The 21,857-nt window shown below is 41.4% G+C and overlaps 1 protein-coding gene across 3 annotated transcripts in view; it reads left to right on the top strand.

The window, feature by feature from the left end:
• The window catches only part of LOC117765058 (collagen alpha-1(XX) chain), a 37,473-nt gene that overhangs the window by 4,153 nt on the left and 11,463 nt on the right, over positions 1-21,857 (top strand). For all 3 annotated transcript variants that reach the window (XM_034591296.1, XM_034591295.1, XM_034591294.1), the window contains exons 3-22: positions 1,031-1,135; positions 6,636-6,779; positions 9,265-9,438; positions 10,682-10,879; positions 12,105-12,272; positions 12,712-12,831; positions 12,926-13,090; positions 14,139-14,297; positions 14,436-14,608; positions 14,877-15,006; positions 15,190-15,335; positions 16,369-16,498; positions 17,194-17,333; positions 17,650-17,776; positions 17,920-18,059; positions 18,150-18,282; positions 19,273-19,418; positions 19,588-19,717; positions 19,834-19,950; positions 20,074-20,220. In XM_034591296.1, coding sequence (XP_034447187.1) covers positions 1,031-1,135; positions 6,636-6,779; positions 9,265-9,438; positions 10,682-10,879; positions 12,105-12,272; positions 12,712-12,831; positions 12,926-13,090; positions 14,139-14,297; positions 14,436-14,608; positions 14,877-15,006; positions 15,190-15,335; positions 16,369-16,498; positions 17,194-17,333; positions 17,650-17,776; positions 17,920-18,059; positions 18,150-18,282; positions 19,273-19,418; positions 19,588-19,717; positions 19,834-19,950; positions 20,074-20,220 — 2,892 coding nt within the window. The remainder of the gene's footprint in view (positions 1-1,030; positions 1,136-6,635; positions 6,780-9,264; positions 9,439-10,681; positions 10,880-12,104; positions 12,273-12,711; positions 12,832-12,925; positions 13,091-14,138; positions 14,298-14,435; positions 14,609-14,876; positions 15,007-15,189; positions 15,336-16,368; positions 16,499-17,193; positions 17,334-17,649; positions 17,777-17,919; positions 18,060-18,149; positions 18,283-19,272; positions 19,419-19,587; positions 19,718-19,833; positions 19,951-20,073; positions 20,221-21,857) is intronic.

Raw genomic sequence — 21,857 nt, 5'->3', positions numbered from 1 at the left:
TCAATCATTACAGATTTTTATTTCATTAAAAATTCAAAATAAAACAATCAAGAATCAAAGGGCTTACTGTTTCAGTGCTGAATTAATAAATAGCAGTCCAAATTACACAAATCTCTTACCCCACAAATCAGGAAGTACAACACAGCTACTGTGCTTGTCTTCATGCTTGATATGTCTGCCTGTCTGGAAAAGCTGTTTTTGTTAGACCTTTGACCCCAGTCTCTAAATCCCCATTAGACCCTATCTGATCCTCTACCAGGCACCCAGGGAAATGAGGATCCCCCAGAAGACCCTGGCCCACACACAAACACACCCACACACACACACACACACACACACACACACACACACACACACACACACACACACACACACACACACACACACACACACACACGTACATTCACACACACACATACATTCACACACACACATACATGCATGTTCTCCATACATGCGATTCAAAAAAAGATCTGTTGAGTGCATAGGGTCATACATCCACAGAAGCCATGAAGACAAAGTTCTATGATTCATGTTCATGTCTACACTCCTTTGTCTTCTTTGCTTCCGTTTTCCCTTCCCCCCTCATCTTCCTCTCCATCTTTTACCCCGCCACATTGTACATACAAAACCCTGACACAGTTAAAGTCTGTGACGTTCCTCTGACATGACCTACGACCTTCCAGTCCCCAACCAGCACCCTGTTCCCGATTCTATACCAGCCAAGAGGACAGGGCGTGCTTTGATGGATGAATAGGCAGCTGGAGAGAGGGATGGAGGATGAGAGGATAGAAACATGAAAGACACTGCTTGTTAGAAAACCCCTGCTGGAAATTATGCAGATGAAGTTGAAACAAGAAGTGGATTTGAATTTGGCAGAAGGAAATGAGAGGGCTTGTTTCTTTGATCTGTGAAAAGTCTGCAGCTGTTATGCTCTTCCTTTTCTCTTGACCCAAATCCTTGACTCTAGGCAACTTGCACACACTCATACTTTTTTTTTGTTTTGCTCCTCTTTTTTGTGAATGTCAAGGTCGTCTGAAACTGACGGTCCTGTCTGAGGACAGACTGCAGATGAAATGGAAGGAGGCTGATGGACCCGTTCAGGGCTACAAGGTCCGAGTGAAACCCATCTCAGGTGAGACTATCCTGGCTCTGTTGAAGAGTTAAATACAATCCTCTGTGGAATACTTATACAAAGAAATTTACTTGATGACCTAAACCTTCAGTATGTTGAGCTCATTAATGCTCATACATACATCATGGATATGCCAACATATGTTTCAAGAAAATATTACATACATGTTCATATGGGAAGGCAAGTAACATCTGTGCAGTATTTGGAAATATAGTTTAATTTATGATTTAATCAGTTTCCCTGCTCCAAACCCACAGCTCATATATGATGTTCTCTCCCATATACTGCTGCCTTGCCACTCACGTGTTCTAAAGTGGTAATGTATTTCTTGTATGGTACACGAGGCCATAGCATACAGAGAAAGAAATGATTGAGTTCAGCTCACACAGCTTCTCAAATGTGCATTAGAAAGAGGGCGTGGTCAATTCGTAATAACTGTTAAATATAAAAAGGAAATTAAGAAAAAACAGCATCAAAAGAACGTAGTGGGTGTGATGGGTGTGATGTGAGTAAGAGATTTAGAATGGAGCCATACCTGTTCAGATCTTATACTGTAAAGCTTTCAGATATGCCCTGAACTCCAGAGATCTTCCGGAGTTTCTCTGGAGGAGCTGTATGTGTGAACGTAAATGTCAGAGTGAGATCCTCTGACGTTTCTCCGGCAAGCCCCTAGAATGTCCAAAGGAACAGATGTGAGAGCACAGCAGGAGATCTTCAGCAGGATTCACTGTGAGCGAGTGGGTGTGTTGAAAATAAGGTTGGCTCTAATTTTGGTAATTAGAGCCAACCTTGGTTTCCATGTGCTGTAAATAAATACAGTGGAAACCGGATATAGTGATGAACCATTTATATGGATCAAAAAGCTTGGGACAGAATAGTTCCTTAACAAATGCTATTTAAATAATTTGGTTATAGTGATCAGGTAATCCGCTTACAGTGTTCATTTTGAGTCTTTTCATATATGTTTGGACTGTAAAAAAGTTATTTTATCAGTAATTTGCCGCTCCTCTCTGTGTCTCTATTATTCGCACTGTGCACTGCCAACCGAATTGATCCAAACCGAGTGCCCCCTGCCATCTCCTCCCGCTCTCCATACAAGTTTACAAATTCAGTGGTTTTTACCCAGTCTGAGTTTAAACATCTGTCCGCTGACACTGTTTGTGTGTGTGAGTGCGTGTGTTGGTGTGTGTCAGTGCAAGAGACAAGCTGAATGTGCGCTGCTATGAAGAAAGATTTTACTCATTTAAGAAAAGTATGGATTATTATGTTGTGATCAGTGTTGATGATGTGGCGGTCATTTCAAACAAATCAGTGTTTTAACTATAGGGGGTCAGATAAGTCAGCTGAGCCGGTGTGTGTGTGTGTGTGTGTGTGTGTGTGTGTGTGTGTGTGTGTGTGTGTGTGCGTGCACGTGATATCTTATCTTAAAATCTGCTGTTACCTTTCCCTCAAGTTCCGGGACTATCATACAGAAGCGACACAATTCAGTTATAGTAATCAACCGCTTATAGTGATCAATTTGGCCTGGGACAAACGTGATCACTATAAACAAATTCCACCGTACATGTTATCTCCGCAGCAGAATTTATGTGTTACTTTCTTCTTCTGCCTGCTGCATCACCCCTCACCTGAATGCTCCAGATAGTTCGGAGTTTTCGTGAACGCGTCTGAGCCGAGAATCATGTTCATGTGAGAAAGGCAAACTCTGGAGAAAGTCCAAAGCCAATTCTGCGGACATCCTCCGGAGTTCCTGTCTGAAAGCGGCTAAAGTGAAAAAGAGGATTTTGAAAGCAACTCTCACTTGCTTTGGTAGCCAATGCAAAGACATCAGAGCAGGTGATATACAAACTTGTTTTGAATTTGTGCAGCCATTTAGATTAATGGAAAAACCCATGATAAGGGTTATCAATGCAATGAAATTCTTAGTTCTCTTGTCTCTGCCTGGTGCCGCCGTTTATTAAAATAAAAAATATAAATAAAAAAGCTAGAAACATCCAAAGAAAACTAGAAACATTTAAATATATATACATACTGGTTTTAATCATCAATAAAAGGGATTAGAGATAAATAACAGCTGAGGTAGATAGGGTGATTTAGGTGTGCTGAAAACAGTAAAAGACAGTATAAAAGTCAGTGCAGAATCATTCAAGTTTGTGCAAAAAGACAACAAGGTGCATAATGTTCACTGTGTGCAAATTGTTCAATGTGCAAAAAGTTGCATTAAGTCCTTTTGGTTATGTGTGGAGAGTGGGAGGGGGAGGGGTCAGGGGCAGTGGCTTGGAGATGTTAATCAGTCTTATGGCTTGGGGGTAAAAGCTTGGGGGTAGAAACTGTGTGGGATCTCTGATTGTTGTTCCGGGCACTTCTGAGGACCCTCTGCTGATAGGAGAGATGGGAGGCTCGTTCCAGTGATGTACTGGGCGGATTTGACCACTCTCTGCAGGCGTTTGCGGTCTGTTTGTGTGCTGTTCCAATACCATGCTGTAATGCTGCTGGTCAGAATGGACTCAATGGGGCACCGGTAGAGGTTGCAGAGTAGTCCTGATGGCAACTTGAATTTCCTGAGCCTCCTCGGGAAGTACAGCCTCTACTGTGCCTTCCTGATCAGCTGAGTGATGTGGTGGGAAGTGGTGTTTCCAATCCTGACAGATTGTGGTCGGCAGATGAGGAAGTCTGAGATCCAGTCACAGAGTTGGGTGTTCAGTCCTAGGCTGAACAGTTTCTGTGTTAGTTTGGCAGGGATGACTGTGTTGAATGCTGAGCTGTAGTCAGTGAACAGCATTCTGATGTAGGTGTCCTTGTTTTCTAGATGGGAGAGGGCAGTGTGCAGGGCAGTACAAACTGTGGGTGAAAAGAAAATCAGAAGGATACCTATTTTTATGGTGTTAAATTTATTTAGGATGGTTTTTTAACCTTTTTTTACAATTGTGGCTAAAATGCAAAAAATGTTAGAATAAAGAAAGAGCCCTTTAACTTCCTCTGAGTAGTGTAGCTGTTGACTGACGGATGCTGACTGTCACTGCATGCACTCTGCGATAGCTCAATACTGCAAATTACAACAAAAACAACATAATTTCTTCGCGAACACAAATAACGTGCATGATCATTTGCATATGAATGTTAATACCAGGTCTCAACAGGGCCTCTGTAATCCAGACTGAAGTGAAGGTGTCAGCTGTCTTGCTTCACAGGTGATGGTCTGGATAAGAATGCAGCCACCCCTCCTCCTCCTCCTCCTCCTCCTCGTCGTTCTTCACACCAATCCCTCTAACTTCTTCCTTTACACAGTTTTCTTTCTGTCACAGTCTTATCTGCCATTCCACACTGTTCAGCTAAGCCCAGACAGGTCTTAAACAGAGACAGGGGTGGGTGGGTGGGCTCTCAGAGGAAGATTTCAGTCCCACACAAGACTTGCCGGTCCTTGAGGTAAAGGGTCTGGGAGGAGGTGGGAGGGGGGCAGCATGAGGGTGAGATTAAAGGGCAAGGTTAGGCAGTACAGTTGTAGGAAATGCATTAGAGAAGAATTGCAGAAGGTTGCAACATAGATCTGTGATTTAGAGGACAGAGGGGGAAGTGGTGTATATTTTGTTTAGAGCAGAGGAATATTTAGAAAAGTAGATAGAGAGGAAGGAGGGATTACACAGCAAGCCACGGAAAAGCTTTTGCTTCAGGGTGAATGTATAAAAAAGACTTGTATTTTATAGTCTTAAAAAACTTACTAACAATATAATAAATAGGACAAATTGTTAATAATTTTGAAGTACACAATGTGCTTGAATATGGAATAATTTTCTTGATATATTCAATGATGTGTGGCTTCGTTCAAAGTAGGGCAAACAAATCTTTTTTTTAAATCATCACGATAATTCTTTATCGATATCGATATATGTCACATTATAAATCAAATCATTATTTCTGTCATTTCTGCTTAAGATGGTAAAAAAGATGGGCATGCTTTCCACACAATTTGCAGTGCACGCTACTCTGCTTCTTGTCTGACTTTAAATAGCCAACATATCTCCACACTACTGAATGGCTCTGACCCTTCTTTTCAACCATGTCCCCGTCTTTTAAGCCTTGGTCTGTGTCCATTGGGGTGTCTTCTTCGGTAATGCTGTCTCTCGAGTTTTCGTTACATTTCCCGTGGTCATATTCTCTTTTATCTCGCTCCCACTCCTGACTTACTGGTGTGCACGGCTGCAGTAGCCCAAACATTCGCACGTGTGCTGCTGCCGGCTGCTACTGCTACGCTCTGTGTTGTGTGCGTCATCCTAACCTGAGCTGGCTGTAACTCTACTCCAGCCACATGATTGGTTCGGCGTGGTGCTATTCTCATTATCATTGGCTGTTTGTGTTGTCTGTCAAAACATGGATGGAATGAGTTCTATCAAAGTTGTATTTAATTATCTTTTTATCGCCCAGCCCCAGTTCAAAGCTATAAAGCTAACAGAAAACAAGGATTGTTTTATCTGTGCACCTTACTGAATCAGGAATTGTGCATGGATGTTTGACCTATAATTGGCCTCTCTGTGTAAATTGTGGCCCCTTTATGGCCCCTGATTTAGACAAATCCTAGATGTGCTGCTGTGGTTAACTGACAGGGATAATCTCTCCACTGCAAAAGATTGGACAACTTCTGATGACTCATTTGATTAATTTATGTTTGCTGTGGATGTGTTAGTCACAGGATCAGATGAATCAGCATATTGGAGGGAGATGTCTGATCTTGTGCTGCTGCCTTCAACTTAATATGGTCATAACTGAAGAGAGGGTTTTAAGAGAGTGAACCTTGAGAAAATGTGATGTGGAATTGCTGACAAAGCAGAAGAAAGTATGAAGGAGTATACAAAAAAGTATACAAAGAAGCTCAGCTCCACCCTTAAACTAACATAAAGGCTCTCTCCTGCAAATGATTGATTTTTTTTCTTCAGCAACAACAAAAAAGATCTTCGGTAGTGCCAGGAACCACAATTCTGGTATTTTTAAACCTGGGCCCTCTGTTCGTAACTGTGGGTGTGTAAAGGAATGGTACTTAACAAACACGTTTTGAATTGGTTCATTAGATTGCTACGGAAAACTATTGCATTCACTTGAGAAAAAAAGATCTAATCTGTTTTTCTGAATTAACAATATAATTAAGTTGTTAATTCAGAAAAACAGAGCAGATTTTTTTTTAAAGAAAATATCTCGATTACTTCAGAAAAACAGCTGTTTGAGTGAGTAGCACTACGGTTGTTGTTGCATATCAGCCCAACCCATAAGCAATCCTCAAAAAGTGCTGTACGGTTACAAGTACGGTGTCAACAGAGGTAAGACCCAAGTATCTCTAAATGTCTCAAAACCAAAATAAAACCAGATTAAACTGAACAGACAGGACAAGAGGTTGTACCATTAATTTGCACACTCACATTTATGTGGCTCAGGTTGGAAAATACTGGAATTCCCCTTCTAAACGTAAAACAAGGCAATAATCCCCCAAAATGCTTGTCTTCTCTTTCAGAGGTCCCACAGCCAGAGCTGATGTTGACCACCACACGGGGCCGAGCTACCGTGGCAGGACTGGACTCCAGCCAGGAATACGCCCTCCAAATCCTGGTGCTCAATGGGACCACAGAGAAACTTCTGGCAAAGAGACGATTCACTAGTAAGTAACACAGTGAGGTGGTTGGGAGAGCACATAGGGAGGTAGATGAACACAAAGGGAACAAATGATTTGAGCTTATTGGGATCAAGGCCACTGGGCTCAAACGTGATTTACGGAAATGAACCATTAAGGTAAATCATCACAGGTGGGAAGGTATGAAAATGCAGTCTTACTATATGAATATGTCAGACAAGGATGGTAAATGTAGTTCTTATCTTTGATGTTGAACTATTCACTGTGGGTTTGCTGTTTACTCACCATGGATTGACAGGAAAAAGAAATAGACACAGTGTGTGGAATAACAAGGAGAAATAAGTTAGGTTAATGGTATGTGCATGAAACCACATATCTATATAGTCCATCTCATATCATAGTGTAAGATTTTTTATTATTTTTTTATTTGGGATTCAGTGGAATTTCACAAAACACGCCACAGTGTTTTTGCGGGGTTGAAAGAGGAACATAGAATCCACAGGCCCGATGAGATGTACAACACTGATGAGAGACACAAAGAAATACCATCAGCCCTGCTGTTCACTCAGTGGGTAGTCATATAGGAGGGGATAGTGCATTTTTCACATTCTTACGCACACACACAAACACACACACACACACAAACTGAAGCTGGATTACAGGCTGAAGGTGGGTTGTGTTTGAATTTACTGTGAGTCGATAAGCATGTTCCAGGGTTGTAAATCTGCCCACCATTTGGTCCTCTGTGGATCACAAAGGAAACCTTACCATCAAAATTACACCCTCAGTAATGGCTTTTGCACTGAGATGACAGACGAGCAGCTTGCAGAGAGTTTGTCTTTAGTTTACAGGTTATTTCTGACGGGAAAAAAGGAAGGATGCTAATTTGCACCTTTGTTTGGAGTAATTGTCTCTGCTTGGCGATCAGCGTCAAATGATCGTCACCTATTGTTCCTCAGGTTATTTCAGACACTTGCTGGATCCATCATTGTCATTTTCCAAAGCAGTGACAGTTAATCTCATCACAGCACTTTGTCTATAGATTTTCCCTGATTTCCCTTTTCACTTATGACATTTTATTTTGAGACTGTTAGACAGGTAACCCTTCCCCAGCTCATTAGATTGAATAATATGTGGAGCTAACCCGTGGTTGCTTGCGAACCGTGCCAGTGATAGTAGGTTACTGTGTCGAGACGAACATGTGCAGGCATGCCAGAAAAACATGTCGACTCGGAAATTTGTAACATGGGACTGTCTAGCTGGAGTCTGGGAATTCCTTTCCGATGTGGCTTTGCCTTTTCCAATCGCTTAAAGCCCCTCTGGGCCCAGTACTTATTATGAGCCATGCCAGTGATAGTAGGTCACTGAGATAAGATAGTTCTTACTTCCCTGGAAATGTCCCCCTCACTTTGCTGCTGTTGAACTTGTCTCTTCACTCCAGGCGAGGATTAGCAAACAAGACCTGTTAAGGCCAGTGAACAATTGTAACATATGAAACAGCTCTGTCTTTACCTCCAGCTTTTTCTTTTTTCTCTCTCTCTCTAATGTCCAACTTCTCTAAAACTGAAACCAAGTTTGAAAATACACCACTCATTTTGCCAGAAACCAGAAGGCTTTACAGTAGTTTTACTCAAAATACAGGGGCCTTTGATCTCAGAGAGAAGATACAAAAAGGGGATAGGTGCCTGGCTAAAATTCTGCGGATAGCTTGTAAGAAAGCAATCAAAAGAAGATGGGGTAAGCGATTGTAGAGGAAAGTCATGGAAAAGTTTACTCATAAGACTACAAGAAACAAGAAATGGACATAATTCAGAAGCAACAATAGCCACAAAGACTATGGGGAAGACAGAAGTACTTGATAAAAACTGAGAGAGAGAATAGATGAACTGAAAGAGGTGTAACAGTTCTTTTGTTTGTTTGTTTATATGGCTGTAGAAATGTTGAAATATCAATGAAAACACGACTAGCTGTGTTATTATGCAGAGTCTATTTACTCATCATCAGACTGAGCTAATTATGTGAAATGAAGAAACTAAAATAACAGAAAGTTAATTAATTGATACATTATACCAATCAGAGGCCACTGCCATAAGGTTTCTACCAATAGTGATGATGTCAAGTTACTATGTGACTGATACCAGCACATAGGTGGTTGTTTGGTTACATATTAATCACGTTGTGTGCTGTGTGTATTGACCTATGGTACTGACACTGAAATGACATGTTTTCCTGGCATGTTTTTTTAGCCACGTCAGTGGAATGGCTGTAGGGAGGGGGATCTGAGGGGGATTAGAGGATGAATCTGACTTTTCCTCTTTTGCCACCCTGAGGTTTACATTTGTACTAAAAAGCAATATGGTTATAATAACCTGGTAATTATTTAATTTTGTAAAAATGTAAATGTAAAGTTGCTGTTTTTTTACAAATTCTGAGATTATTAAGTGTTATATTATTGTCATTGATATGACTTCATCATGAGTACTCATATGTAGATACACTTTCTGTCTTCCAGTGGAGGGTCTGCGGGAGGAAGAGGTGATTCGCAGTGGGAGCCGAGAGCATCGGAAGAAGCTGTTGCCAGGTGGGTCTGGGTCAGGAGACCTGGACGATGCAACAGAGGCTGTGCTGGGCATGCCGACAATTCTTTATCCCAACCTCATCACCACTGCTCCTGCTACTACGACAGGTAGTGTGATGAGTAGATAATAACGCCCCACACACATCTTAGTAATACGACAGTATGAAAACTTGAACTTGGACACCTCAGCTGTCAAATCATTCATTGTTGCTTGTGTTTAACTATAGCTAAACAAATTAGATCAAGATAAAAATGTTCCTTTGGTAGATATTGTCATGATAAATTTCACATTTTTATTTATTTTAAGTTTAAAGGCAGATTTTTCTTCCAGGTTGTGGTTTTAAACTCTGAACTTTTGTTATATTGCTATTGATGAAAATTATATTTTGATAGTTATTTTTTACACTTTGGTGTCTGTATTGATATTGTATCCTGATATTAATAACAATTTTTTTACATAATGCAAAATCATAAAGTGATATCCAGGGAAACTGCATAAACCCCCAGTTACTCATAAAACCAATCTTTACTTTGTAAAAAAAATACATGAGCAGCATAAATGAAGAACATCTGTATTATGTGATCGAGTCAGTCCAAGGCAAGTATATAGAAATGTATATTAAGGTTTAAGACAGTGGCAACTATATGAATATTAACTTATAGTCTTTTTCAAATCTAAGTTGCCAGCTCAGTTTAATGTATCCCTTGGTGTTAACCTGGAAAAGCTCACAGGCCTAACCCATCACATGTAAAGAGTTGTGTCTAGCTACACAAAGCCTTCTTCGAACTGAGTGATTCACTATCACGAGGAAGTAACCAGTGCAAAGAGCCTGAAGCCATCGGTGATGTTATGAGATTATTTTTGTCCTAGTCAGAAGCCTGTCTGCTCTGATCTTCCACGGCCTCTCTCATTATAATGCTGAGAGACGGACGCGGAAAGCGGAAAAGCTGCCAACACACCAACAGCCAAGCAAACTCATAGGTGCACTGTACATACAGCATACTGTAGTTATGCAGGGCTACACCAAATGGCTTTGGCACATATACACACACAATAATGACAGCCCAGCAACAGTAGGGGGAGTGTTTCTCTTGAGAGAACAAGAGGGGACACGCAATGAAAGCAGGGGCGAGACAAAAAGGAAAAAAGATGTAACCTATTAATCATAAAAACAATGTTTATATGTTAACAAAGAAGTCATGTTTTCTCTCACTTTTCTCTTTGATACACAGGAAATCAGATTGATGTAACGTCAACAGAAGATTTCCTGTCATGTACAGCCTCAACAACAATCTTTGCTTATCTTACTGTAACCTCACCCATGTGCTTGCCATTCCCTCTCTGCTCCAGCGTCCCCGGCTACAGAAACCCCCTTTGAGCCCCCTGACGAGGCCACAGAGAAAACTGCAAAAGAGAAGAGGAAGAGGAAGAAAGATAAAGATAGGGGTCGGTCTAAGGCGGAGAACAAGGAGGAGCAAGGGACAACACAGGGTAAACCAGCTGAGGAGAGACCCCGGAAGACACCCTTCCCTACCCAGCCAGTTACAGGTGACCTCTTTTCTTCAGTGTATCAAAAAACATGACGTGATGAACTCAGTCCACATCCATACGACATTATCATTTGAAAACAACATTTTTAAACTAAAGAATCTCTGTCCACATGAGGGTTGTCGCTCCTTATCAGTTTTAATCCATATCCATACTAACATGCCCAAAAACCCATATCACGTGACCACTCACGTACACTGGGCATGCGTGTGCTAGTGTGCACAGGAAGCATTTGGTTGTCAGTTGCAGAAAGAGCTAAGCTACAATCGAGAGGCAGCTATTTCGAAAAAGTAAAATCCAGAATTTAACTGAACAACAGCTGTTAGCAAAGACAACAGGGTCAGCAACGCTTGTAATTGATTATCTGTAGCCGAAGCTATTGCCAGTAGTTTACTTCCAGAATGGGGCCTTGTAATAGGAGTCTGACGAATCGGTGAAGGCTACGTCATGATTGAAAAGACCCAATCAGCAAGCGGTCATTGTTTCCAAATATTTCTATTTATGCTCATCTAGACTAAAAAGCGGCCCATGAGTTTTCAAACTAAAACTGGGCCAGCAGCGTTTGCAAAGTTCTCCATTTTAGTGGCTCTAAGACTCTGCAGCAGAGTTGATGCTTTTCTAACAAAAACGTAGTAATGTGGCTGTAGCCTCAGATCTAAATAGCTAATTTTGTATTTATTACTTTCATGAGCCAAACCATGATTGTAATAATAAAGCAGGAAGTTAGCAGCTTATCTTAAGGAACATCTGGCCATCATCACATGGGTTAAGGGGGAACAAACGGCTTTAGAGCAGTAAGTGTTGGTTTGAGATGTGATGACAGTGTTTACACAGGGAGGAACAGGTAAAAGAAAGGATAATGACAGGCCACCCTGTTGTCTGCAGGGCACATATGTCCTCTCCCTCATAATCCAAGGGATCACACACACATACACATGTATAGAAACTCAGTCATGTTCATATATTTGTCAACACGTGTAAACACAGACATTGTGCCTGCCTAAATGCAGAGGGCCATCTGTTTCCTGATTTAAAACCATATGTTTACTCTTGTACTCTCTAAAAGACAGATAGGTGACAAATGAAAGGATTACCCAACATGAAGTGTGTTTTTAAGGTGTTATGACCCCCCCACCCCCGGAGTAGCTTCGATGCTCTTCGGCTTTGATTCAAAACGTTTCTGGAACAGGTCAAAAATATTTCATTAATGCTTCCTTTTATTAAGGCATTTCTCCAAGGAAACCGTTTGAGTGCGACAGCAACGCAGCGGCGGACATCATGATGTTGGTGGATGGCTCCTGGAGCATCGGGCGCACCAACTTCAGGCGCGTCAGAGACTTCCTGGAAGGCCTTGTGACACCTTTTCACATCGGGCCGAACAACATTCAGATCGGTGAGAATCAGACTGTGTGGTGGTGAGGTCGTTGGTCACTTTCCTCTCTGGATTCTTTGCATTCACGTAGACATAATGCCACACAGTGGGTTTCCTGTCTTCTGCTCCATTCATGTCACTGCATGTTACTGAGCTGCAAGTGGAAGTTAAATATCAAAAATAGTCATTTATTTATGCCCTAGTAACAGCACAGAGCACCCAATCAAACAACTTATAAATGCCGTAGCAACCAACTGGAGCCTCTTAACAACCACTCTATATAATCCTATATGCTGAGAGCTAATTAGGAACATGAAAAGTTTTTTCTTTTTTTTTTTATTCATTCACGAAAGAAGTGAGCTCAGAGAGCAGAATTTGCTGTTTGCTCAAACAGCCAAGTCAGGATTTTCTCATTATTTCTTTAGATTGTGATAAAGCACAAGTAATATTTTTGTCCCAGGTCTCACCCAGTACAGTGGAGATCCTCGCACTGAGTGGCATCTCAACAACTTCACCACTAAAGATCAACTGCTGGAGGCAGTGAGGAACTTTAGGTATAAAGGAGGAAACACATTTACTGGTAAACACATCCCACAATGCACCTTTAATTCTATTTGTCAATCTACAGTATGTACCACATGTCTGTCAGTGTCACCAATCCATCCATCTCCCAGGCCAGGCGCTGCTCCACGTCATGGAGGATAACATGAGGGCCGAGGCAGGAGCAAGGTCGGACACACCCTTTTTCCTGGTTTTGTTGACTGATGGGAAATCTCAGGATGATGCCATTGCTGCGGCCCACAGGCTAAAGAATGCCGGCGTGGAGATCATCGCTGTAGGTGAGACTGAAAAGAAGAGAGTGTGAGGTGTTGTGAAGACGAACTGCCTTTACATTGATGGGTTACAACATTAAAACCAGCTTCCTAATATTGTGTCATTCCCCCGGAGCCACTGAAACAGCTCAAACTCGTTGAGGCATGAACTCCAGAGGACACCTGAAGATGTAGTATCTACCTGTGCTGTCATCAGTTCTCATGTTGTCCTGAAAACTGTATTACTCGTAACATCCCACAAGACCTATATATCTTCGTGTCTTTTTCATCCTGAGATATTTTGTTAATTTTTTTTTTACATCAGTCATCAACAAAAGCAGCTTTAGAAATTCTCTTGCTCAGTGTTACAGCTGTTTGGCTCCTGTCAAAGTCACTTAGATCCTTGCACTTGCCCATTTTTCTTTCTTCCAATCCATCAATTTCAAGAACTGACTGTTCACTTTCTGCCTAATATGTCTTAGCCCCTGACAGGTGCCATTGCATTGAGATAATCAGTGTTCTTCACTTCACCCATCAGAGGATTTCATTTTGTGGCTGATTGATGTACCTTGTTGCATTTTCCTGGGGCTGCTTGGTTTTTCTGCTGTATTTGGACATCCGGACATCAGAAAGTTTACACATCTTCCGCCACAAACTAAAAACACACCTCTTCCAACTATACCTTGAATAACATTTTTAAACTAACAATTTAGTAGCACTTAAATGGCACTTACTTATAGCACTTTGTAGTTTTGCTTTTTTGAAGAAATTGTACTTTCTTGATTCTTGTTGTTCTGGGTCTGTACCCTCATGGTTGAATGCACTTATTGTAAGTCACTTTGGATAAAAGCGTCAGCTAAATGTAATGTAATGTAATATAATATTTCTGTGGCCATGGGACTGTTAGTAGTCTACATCTATTTTGTTCAGCCTCTGGGATATGATGAATTTATGCCTGATGTGGTTTCATCGATGTTACCCAGTAACACAGCTCCTGTAATGTTTTCAGTGTTTTTGAAGGTACAGTATTCTAAATGCTCTTTGTGTGAAGTATTTATATTTTTGTGTTATTCAGGTGTGAAGAACGCTGATGAAGCTGAGTTGAGACATGTGGCTTCAGAGCCTGTGGATCTGAACGTCTACAATGTCAACGACTTCCCTCTGCTCAGTAAACTGGTGGCACGACTGGTCCACATCCTGTGTGGGAGGATAGAGGACCGTGGCATTTCAAAACGTAATCTATCAATCAACTGTCTGTCTAGTGTCTGTCTGCCCACCTGTCTTTCTATTCTCAGCATTTTGTCAGACGTTTGTTTTTTAATGATATCTCACTGAGGTCTAATGTGCAATTTCCTTGTTGCTGTGTCCTCAGGAATGGAGCCTGCACCCACAGACGACCCAGTGCTCTCCTACCCTAGTCCTACTGATCTGCGCTTCTCTGATCTGGGCTCAAGAGAAGTGAAGCTGCACTGGACCAATCCTGCTCAGCCAGTCCAACAGTACAGGGTGGTTTACCACAGTGCAGAGGGTCAGAGACCACAGGAGGTGAGAAACCTCCCCATGCACACATTATTACCAAATTAGGTAGTTGTGCATAAGCAGACTCATATTTCACTGTGAATAATTCCAAGCAGCCTCTACTTTGTACTTACATTTATACTTCGGAGGAAATATGCTTCATTTGCACTTTTTGTGTTGATACTGGTGTTCGCGTGTGGGATGGGAAAACAATCTTTTCATAGAAAATTGTAATTTTTACAGAATATTAGAAGTGTTGGATTTTTTGTGAGTGTAAGCGATGCTTTGTTTCCAGGTGGTACTGGCTGGCTCAGAGTCCACTGTGCTACTGGAAGGCCTCTCCTCTCAGACACTGTACCATGTGTCCATCTTTCCTGTGTATGAAAACAACATTGGCCTGGCGCTCAGAGGAACTGTCACTACACGTAAGACTGACGTCACTAGCTAGTAACTGATGCGTACTGCGAACACCCCACGAGACCTGTCATTTTGGAGATGCTCTTACCCAGTTGTCGAGCCATCACAGTTTGGCCCTCGTCAAAGTCGCTCTTATTCCTGAAACATCTCTCTTCTTATTTCCTCTGTGTCTTCCTGTCTCCATGACTCAGTGCCCCTCGTCATGCCTGCCAACCTGGAGGTGACTCCTTCTTCTTTCAGCACGCTGCGTGTAAGCTGGGGTGCAACGCCTGGCGCGACACAGTATATGATCCTGTACTCAGCTCTCAACCATGGAGAGCCTGACGACGCCAAAGAGGTGGGAAATGGATTTCTCTCTGTTGAAAGCACATTAAGGTTTATTTCAGTCTGTTTCAAATTCTATCAAGCCCAACGGCTCACACTTCAAGAAATCAGTCCCTTAAATGCGCCCTATTTTTTTCATCAAGATCTATGAATTATTTCTTGGTAAATTGGTGAGAACTTAAAAAAACACCCGTACAATGTTAAAGGAGGTGAAAGAAAATTTAGGATCTGCCCCATTATTGGGGCAGCTGTGGCTCAGGGGGTAGAGAGTGTTGTCCATTAACTGAATGGGGGATCGTTCGATGTCCGGCTCCTCATATCTGCATTCCAGAGTGTCCTTGGAAAAGATTTTGCGTGTTTACCCGTGTTTAAAAAACCCATGTACACCTTCTAATTTTGGTGTATTACCTCTGGTGTGGAGGTATTAGACAACAAACAAATGTAATCAAAGGAAATAGAAATTCACACAGAGATGGATTTAATTCACCAATCAGCCTCTAGGAACCAGCAGAAGTAAGATGGTGCCTCATGACTGAAAGCCTGTAGGAAGTCACTGAAAGTTATAACTGTTTGCTCTGTTAGCAGCATGGATGGATGGATGTTGATCTCTATGTGTAGAAAAGTTACATAAAATAAACTTCTCACTGCTGTTTTTATTTAATGTGGAAAAAATCGGTCCCATCAGACGGAGGAGTGATGTGTGTGTCAGTAGAAATATATTTCTTGTCATTCCCTTCATCCTCCTATCACTTCCTCCCTGCCTCCTGTCTTTGGTCCTCACACATATGATGCAACAAAAGAGCCAACATTGTCTTGAAATTGTATCTCAATAGAGTATTTACTGCTAGAAACCAAATTAAATAGCTGGTTAACAGAGATTAACATGTTCTTGTTAGTAATCGTTCATTTCCTTTTCACTCATTGTGATGTCATTTTACCGTGAGAACTTGTAGCAGGTTTATTACCACATGATTTCTGTTCCAGGCTGCACTAATGTGAGTAATCCTCTAACTCCACATGTGTACTGTGTATCTGTATAATTGCAGGAGAAATTCAGTGCAGACCAGACAGTGGTGGAGCTGTCCGGGCTACTGTCGGAAACAGACTACTCAGTCACCCTGTATGCTCTCTATGATGAGGATCCCAGCGACCCTGTCACTGCTGTAGCCACCACATGTAAGACCCCCACAATGCCAAAAGATCCCCATCCCTCGTTTCTTTACTTTTGTCATTTCTATCTCACATTTTTGTATTTCTCCTTCCCATTTTTGTCCTTTACTTCTGTCATTATAATTCACTCTGCTGTCATTCCATCTTTTCCTCTTTTTCTTTGACCCTGTTCAGACGTGGTATTTACATCGGTCCTGAGTGATCAGATCAATATATAGTTGATTCATTTAGCAACTGCTGGCCTTGCTCTCTTTCTCTTTCTCTCTGTATCTGTCTCCCACTTGAACACACTTGTAAACCCAGACTGGTTAAATACAATATCATTTGGACTTCACAAACACAAATGACGTATGTGATATTTGCTTGCAGAGCAGGGAAATGAGATCCTATCACCAGTGGTCACAGGAGACATTCAGGACACATTTTAATACTGGGCAATAACACAAACATTTTCCACTTGTGATCAGGTCTCTCAGGGCGGATGTTAATAACCAGTTCTCAACAGGGTCTCTCTCATCTCCCTTTCCTACCATTTCTCTCTATTCTTTTCTTACAGACCTTCCCTACTATTCTCGCTTCCATTTCTATTATTAAAATACAATATAAGCTTAACAATGACACAGATAAAATAATTGCGTCACTGCACTCACTACTCATTTGTCTTTCTTTGTTTTATTGCCTCACTTTTTGCCTCCCTGCAGTCCCTCTGCCGTCACCTGTGAGTGTTTACTTTCCTATGGTGACCCATAGTATGCTGAGGGTGAGCTGGGTGCCTGGAGCTGTGGATGTCCCTGGGCACAGAATCACCTACAGCACCAACCACGGCAGTGATGTCAAGCAGGTCATTTAACAATATACACTAACGTTAAACCTTCTGTCTCCAAAACCATCCTCAGAGCTGAGAGCGTGTCTTTATTTTCAAAGAGAAACATAAACAAAACAAAAAAACAAGAAAAGAAATGTGAAGGTAACACATATCCAGAAGTGAATAAAATGCATTTTTGTTTAACTTAAAATAAACTATTACACAGACGCACAAAACATTTTTATGTTTTTCTTTTTATTTCCTTATTTTCTGACATACATCTAAAAGAACCAAAATGTATTGTAACTATAGCACGGTCTGTTTCAGTCATTCATTCAAAATATCTTTCCAGGTGGAGGTAGCAGGACTGAACTCAGTGCTGGTGCAGAATCTGTCGTCTTTGTCCAGATACCTGGTTTCAGTGCAGTCTCACTACCCACAAGGCCTTTCTACAGCACTCACCAGTAACGTCACCACACGTAAGACAAGCATAATCATATGTAAAGTAATCAGAATTATAATCATAGTGTAAAAATAACCTAAAATTAATTCTGCATGAAAAAACTCAGAGCAGATAAAGTGTCCTTTATTTTAATGCTCCCACCTTTTCCTTCTCTCCTAGTGAAGGTGCCTTCATCCTCAGACCTCAGGGTGACTAACTTCTCAGGCAGTGATATCACTGTCCGCTGGGAGGCTGCAGCCGGTGATGTAGTGTCCTACCTCATCAAGTGGATCTCCCTCAGTGGAGGAGACCTGAGACAGGTAAGCATGAACAAATGGATGGTTGCGGCACATTATATGTTATAATGGTCAATATAAAAGTTTCTGTTGTGTCCCTGTTGTGTGTTTCAGTTGAGGGTTAGTGGCGAGAGTGAAGTAGCGATCCTGGAGGGGGTGGAGGACGATAAGGAATACCAGATCTCTCTGTCTGCACTTTATGGAGATGGAGCTCAGAGTGAAGCTGTGGCCATACGCTACAGCACCTGTGAGTCAAACCCACACTCAGTAGAGCGCATACCCTCAAGAAGGGCCTAACAGTTCCCTTATTAAACCACTACATCATTTGATCCATATTTTTATTTGGATCTGCACCAAAGTGCACAAACTCATACATATTAGTGTCATAAACATGCCAGATTTCTTTTTTATCAAGATCCATAAATTATTATCTGAGAAATCAAGGGAAAATATTGAAAAACTCAAATGTTAAATAAAGTGAAAAGAAATTACTGCACTAAGATTGAATTGGTTCTTCTTGACCCATACTTCATCCTTCCACTAAGTGTTGTTGCTTCTCCCACTTTGAGGGAGGTAATAAGTTGTAGAATGTGTTTCTGGTCTTACTTGTTACAGTTAAAGTTAATGCATTACTACACTATATAAAATCATTTTGCTGACTTCATTGTGAGGTCATGCTGATGTCATTTCTAACATATGATCATATATTATTGTTTGAAGCTTTGGGTTGTGTCTATCGTCCTATAGGCTGCAGAGGTAACTTGAAAAATACATTTTGTTTTTAAATGTTGACGTTATTTTCTGACTTCATTCTGACATTGCTTATAATGTGACATCATATGATGGCGAATCATTTCTAAACAAGTTAAGCTTTAGATTGTCTCTCTATTATTTGCAGAGAAATAGATGTGTTTTTCAGATCATATTTTTGTTGATTTTGACCTTGACCCTTGACCTATCAGCTGCAAAACATAATCATCTGGAGATACCAGAATATTAATAATAAATACTTTTCCCACCAAGTTTGGTCAAATTCCACCCAAGCATTGGGGTGCAGGGTGAAAAACATTTAGGGAACGGCAGCTCTGCAGATGTTTTATTGTGCCAAATTGTTGCCAAAAATTATTGCATCATTTCCTCTTGTGGGACAATAGAGATTAAATATGAATATTATATATAATATATGTTGAACTGATTTAATCTTATAATAATATAATAATAAGTATCTTCACTGCAGTGTCAGGTGGAGGCCCGTCCAGCGCAACAGTCTCTGAGGAGACTGCGGTCAGCTTGGTGGTCAACTGGGTACCTCCCAACGCTCACGTCCTCCAGTATCGTGTGTCTTACACTGCACTCACTGGAGCTGAAACACAGGACAGCACTGTAAGTGGACTGTAATCGTCCCCTCCTCCTCCTCCTCCTCTGCTTTGTCCTTCATCCTTTGTCATTTTAATCATTCTGCTGCTCTGAGCTCACTGTAAAAAATCTCTGTGATTGTATTGACAGATGTGTGTTTTGTTTTAAAGCTTAGCTGTAAGTTTCTTGTCCTCAGGTACTGGTCCCAGGTGATGAAAAGCGGGTGGTGCTCGAGTCATTACAACCAGATACACGTTACAGCATCCTGGTCACCGCCGAGTACCGCAACAGAGAAGGAGGCAGCAGTTCAGCTCAGGGAAAAACCAGTGAGTCAAACACTCTGAAGAGATACACATGACTTTTTGAAATCATCACCTGCTGGAAAAGATCTCATGTTGAAAGATAGTTTTAGCTCTCTCTCTCTCACACTCTCTCTCTCCAGCCAGTCTGCGGGTGAGCAGTGTGAGCGTGGTCAGGTCAGACCACTCCAGCATCTGTGTGTCTTGGAGACCCGTGTCTGCTGTCGATGGATATCGTATTGTCATCCATTCTGTCAAAGGTAATCTTGAGTTAAATCAGTTACAGTTTGTTAACTGGCAGCTCGTAAAGCTGATGTAACCACTATTAATTTACCCATCGGTGTGAACATATGTGTGTTATGTCTATTTGTGTGTGTGTGTAGACAAAGAAACAAAGGAAGAAAGTGTCGATGAGTCCAGCAGCAGTCACTGTTTCACTGATCTGGAACCAGAGACTCTGTATCGCATCAGTGTGCACTCGCTGCTCGGCTCAGCAGAGGGGGCTGCTGTCTCCATTCTCCATCCAACAGGTTTGATCTCACAAACATCCACAGTGTGTTATATTTTGAAGTTAGTTCAGCCATTTTCAGACATGAACTCCTCAGGATGTCCCCACAATGGGGTCCAGACTTTCTCTGGAGTTTGCCTTTTACACATGAACAACGCAGTAGGAGACACCGGTCAGGTGCGTTCACAACAACACAGGAATCTCCAGAGTGTTCAACGGCTTCATGTATATAACAGTGTGAAGGATTCATACTAAAAGTGTACGTGCGCACAAAAGCCGAAAAATGGCGTACGCAAAAAAAGATTCCGATTTATAAAACCGTGCTCACGCACAACTGAAAGCTTTTATAACTCCCAGTCCACCTGGAAACGTTCGTACGTGGATCTGCATCAAAGTGGGTCCTCTACACGCCCACATTCAAATCAAGCGATGAGAAGAAGGAGCGCAACAAGAAAGACAGATTGTTTGGTGTTTGGTTGGATGTCATTAATAAAGAAAACACACTGATACAGTGTAAGGATAATACAGTGAGTTAGAGTGAAGACGATAGAAAGAACGAAACCTGAAATTAAATAAAGGATCTAATTCAAAGGTGGAGCCAAAAAAATAACCGCTCTACACTGTCAGAATATGAACTTATTTGAATTATCCAAAACTGCACGATTATTAAATTCAGAGACAGCTGTGATGTCCCCAATCTATAAAATTTGACAGAATTATATATTTAAATTAATTAAAAGAGGCTCTACATAGAAAGGTAAATATTATACAGTGTAAATCATACCACACACATACCTCTCGGCTAATAAACCAGAGTGGTGAGAACTTGTCTTTGTACTGGGATGGTTTGTTTCTGTCGAGTCGTTATAGTGGGAGTCAGTTCAGCACAAAGGTCCAAGTCTTACGCACGAGTGTCACTGCAGTATTTATATATTTTCATATATAGCAATCAGACCGATAACTTCACACATCAGTGGATGTTGTTTGAAAAGTTTGAAAGTGAATAGTTTTTTGTAATTGCTGTTTAATGGTGTCTGAATGTAAATTGCTGTAAATTGTTTTATATCTTTTTCGATTGAAGGTTCTTATGGAACTGTTTTGCACAACTAACGCTGTTGGTTTTAATGTTAATGATGAAGTGGATCAATAATCTGGCTTCAGTTCACCTCCAAACATCTGCATCCTTTTTTTCCGTCTCCAAAATGTTCATATGCATGGGTCAGAGTTAGTGTACAAGAGCGCACATTCTCTGGTCAAGTTTGCTTTTATAGATCCCAACATTTGCAGTTTTTCAGAGCCCGTTTTATGCCTACGCAACGGTTATCAATGAGGCCGCTGGTGAAGGGTGCTGAGCAGACAGGAAGGAAGTAACGTAATAATTCTGCTGCGGAGATGACATGTTGTTTACAGCACATCAACACCTGTGTCAGCCCTTATCACCTAAAGCTCTCTTGATATCTTTGACACTTTTTTTTTTTTTTGTCTGTCACATGTTAGAAACATTATCAACACCCCCACTCTCTCGTGGTGAATCCTCCAAAGTTGTTGCTAGAGAGCTGGCAGGAGAAACTCTGGTGAAAGTACGGAGGCTCTCACTCTGACATTTGCGTTCTCACATACATCCCCTCCAGAGAGTGTGCTGAGATTGTCCAGAGTTCG

The sequence above is a fragment of the Hippoglossus hippoglossus genome, chromosome 7 (assembly GCF_009819705.1).
Source record: "Hippoglossus hippoglossus isolate fHipHip1 chromosome 7, fHipHip1.pri, whole genome shotgun sequence".
Classification (NCBI taxonomy): domain Eukaryota; kingdom Metazoa; phylum Chordata; class Actinopteri; order Pleuronectiformes; family Pleuronectidae; genus Hippoglossus; species Hippoglossus hippoglossus.
The sequence above is the reverse complement of the archived record's forward strand: the minus strand, read 5'-3'. Positions and strand labels throughout refer to the sequence as shown.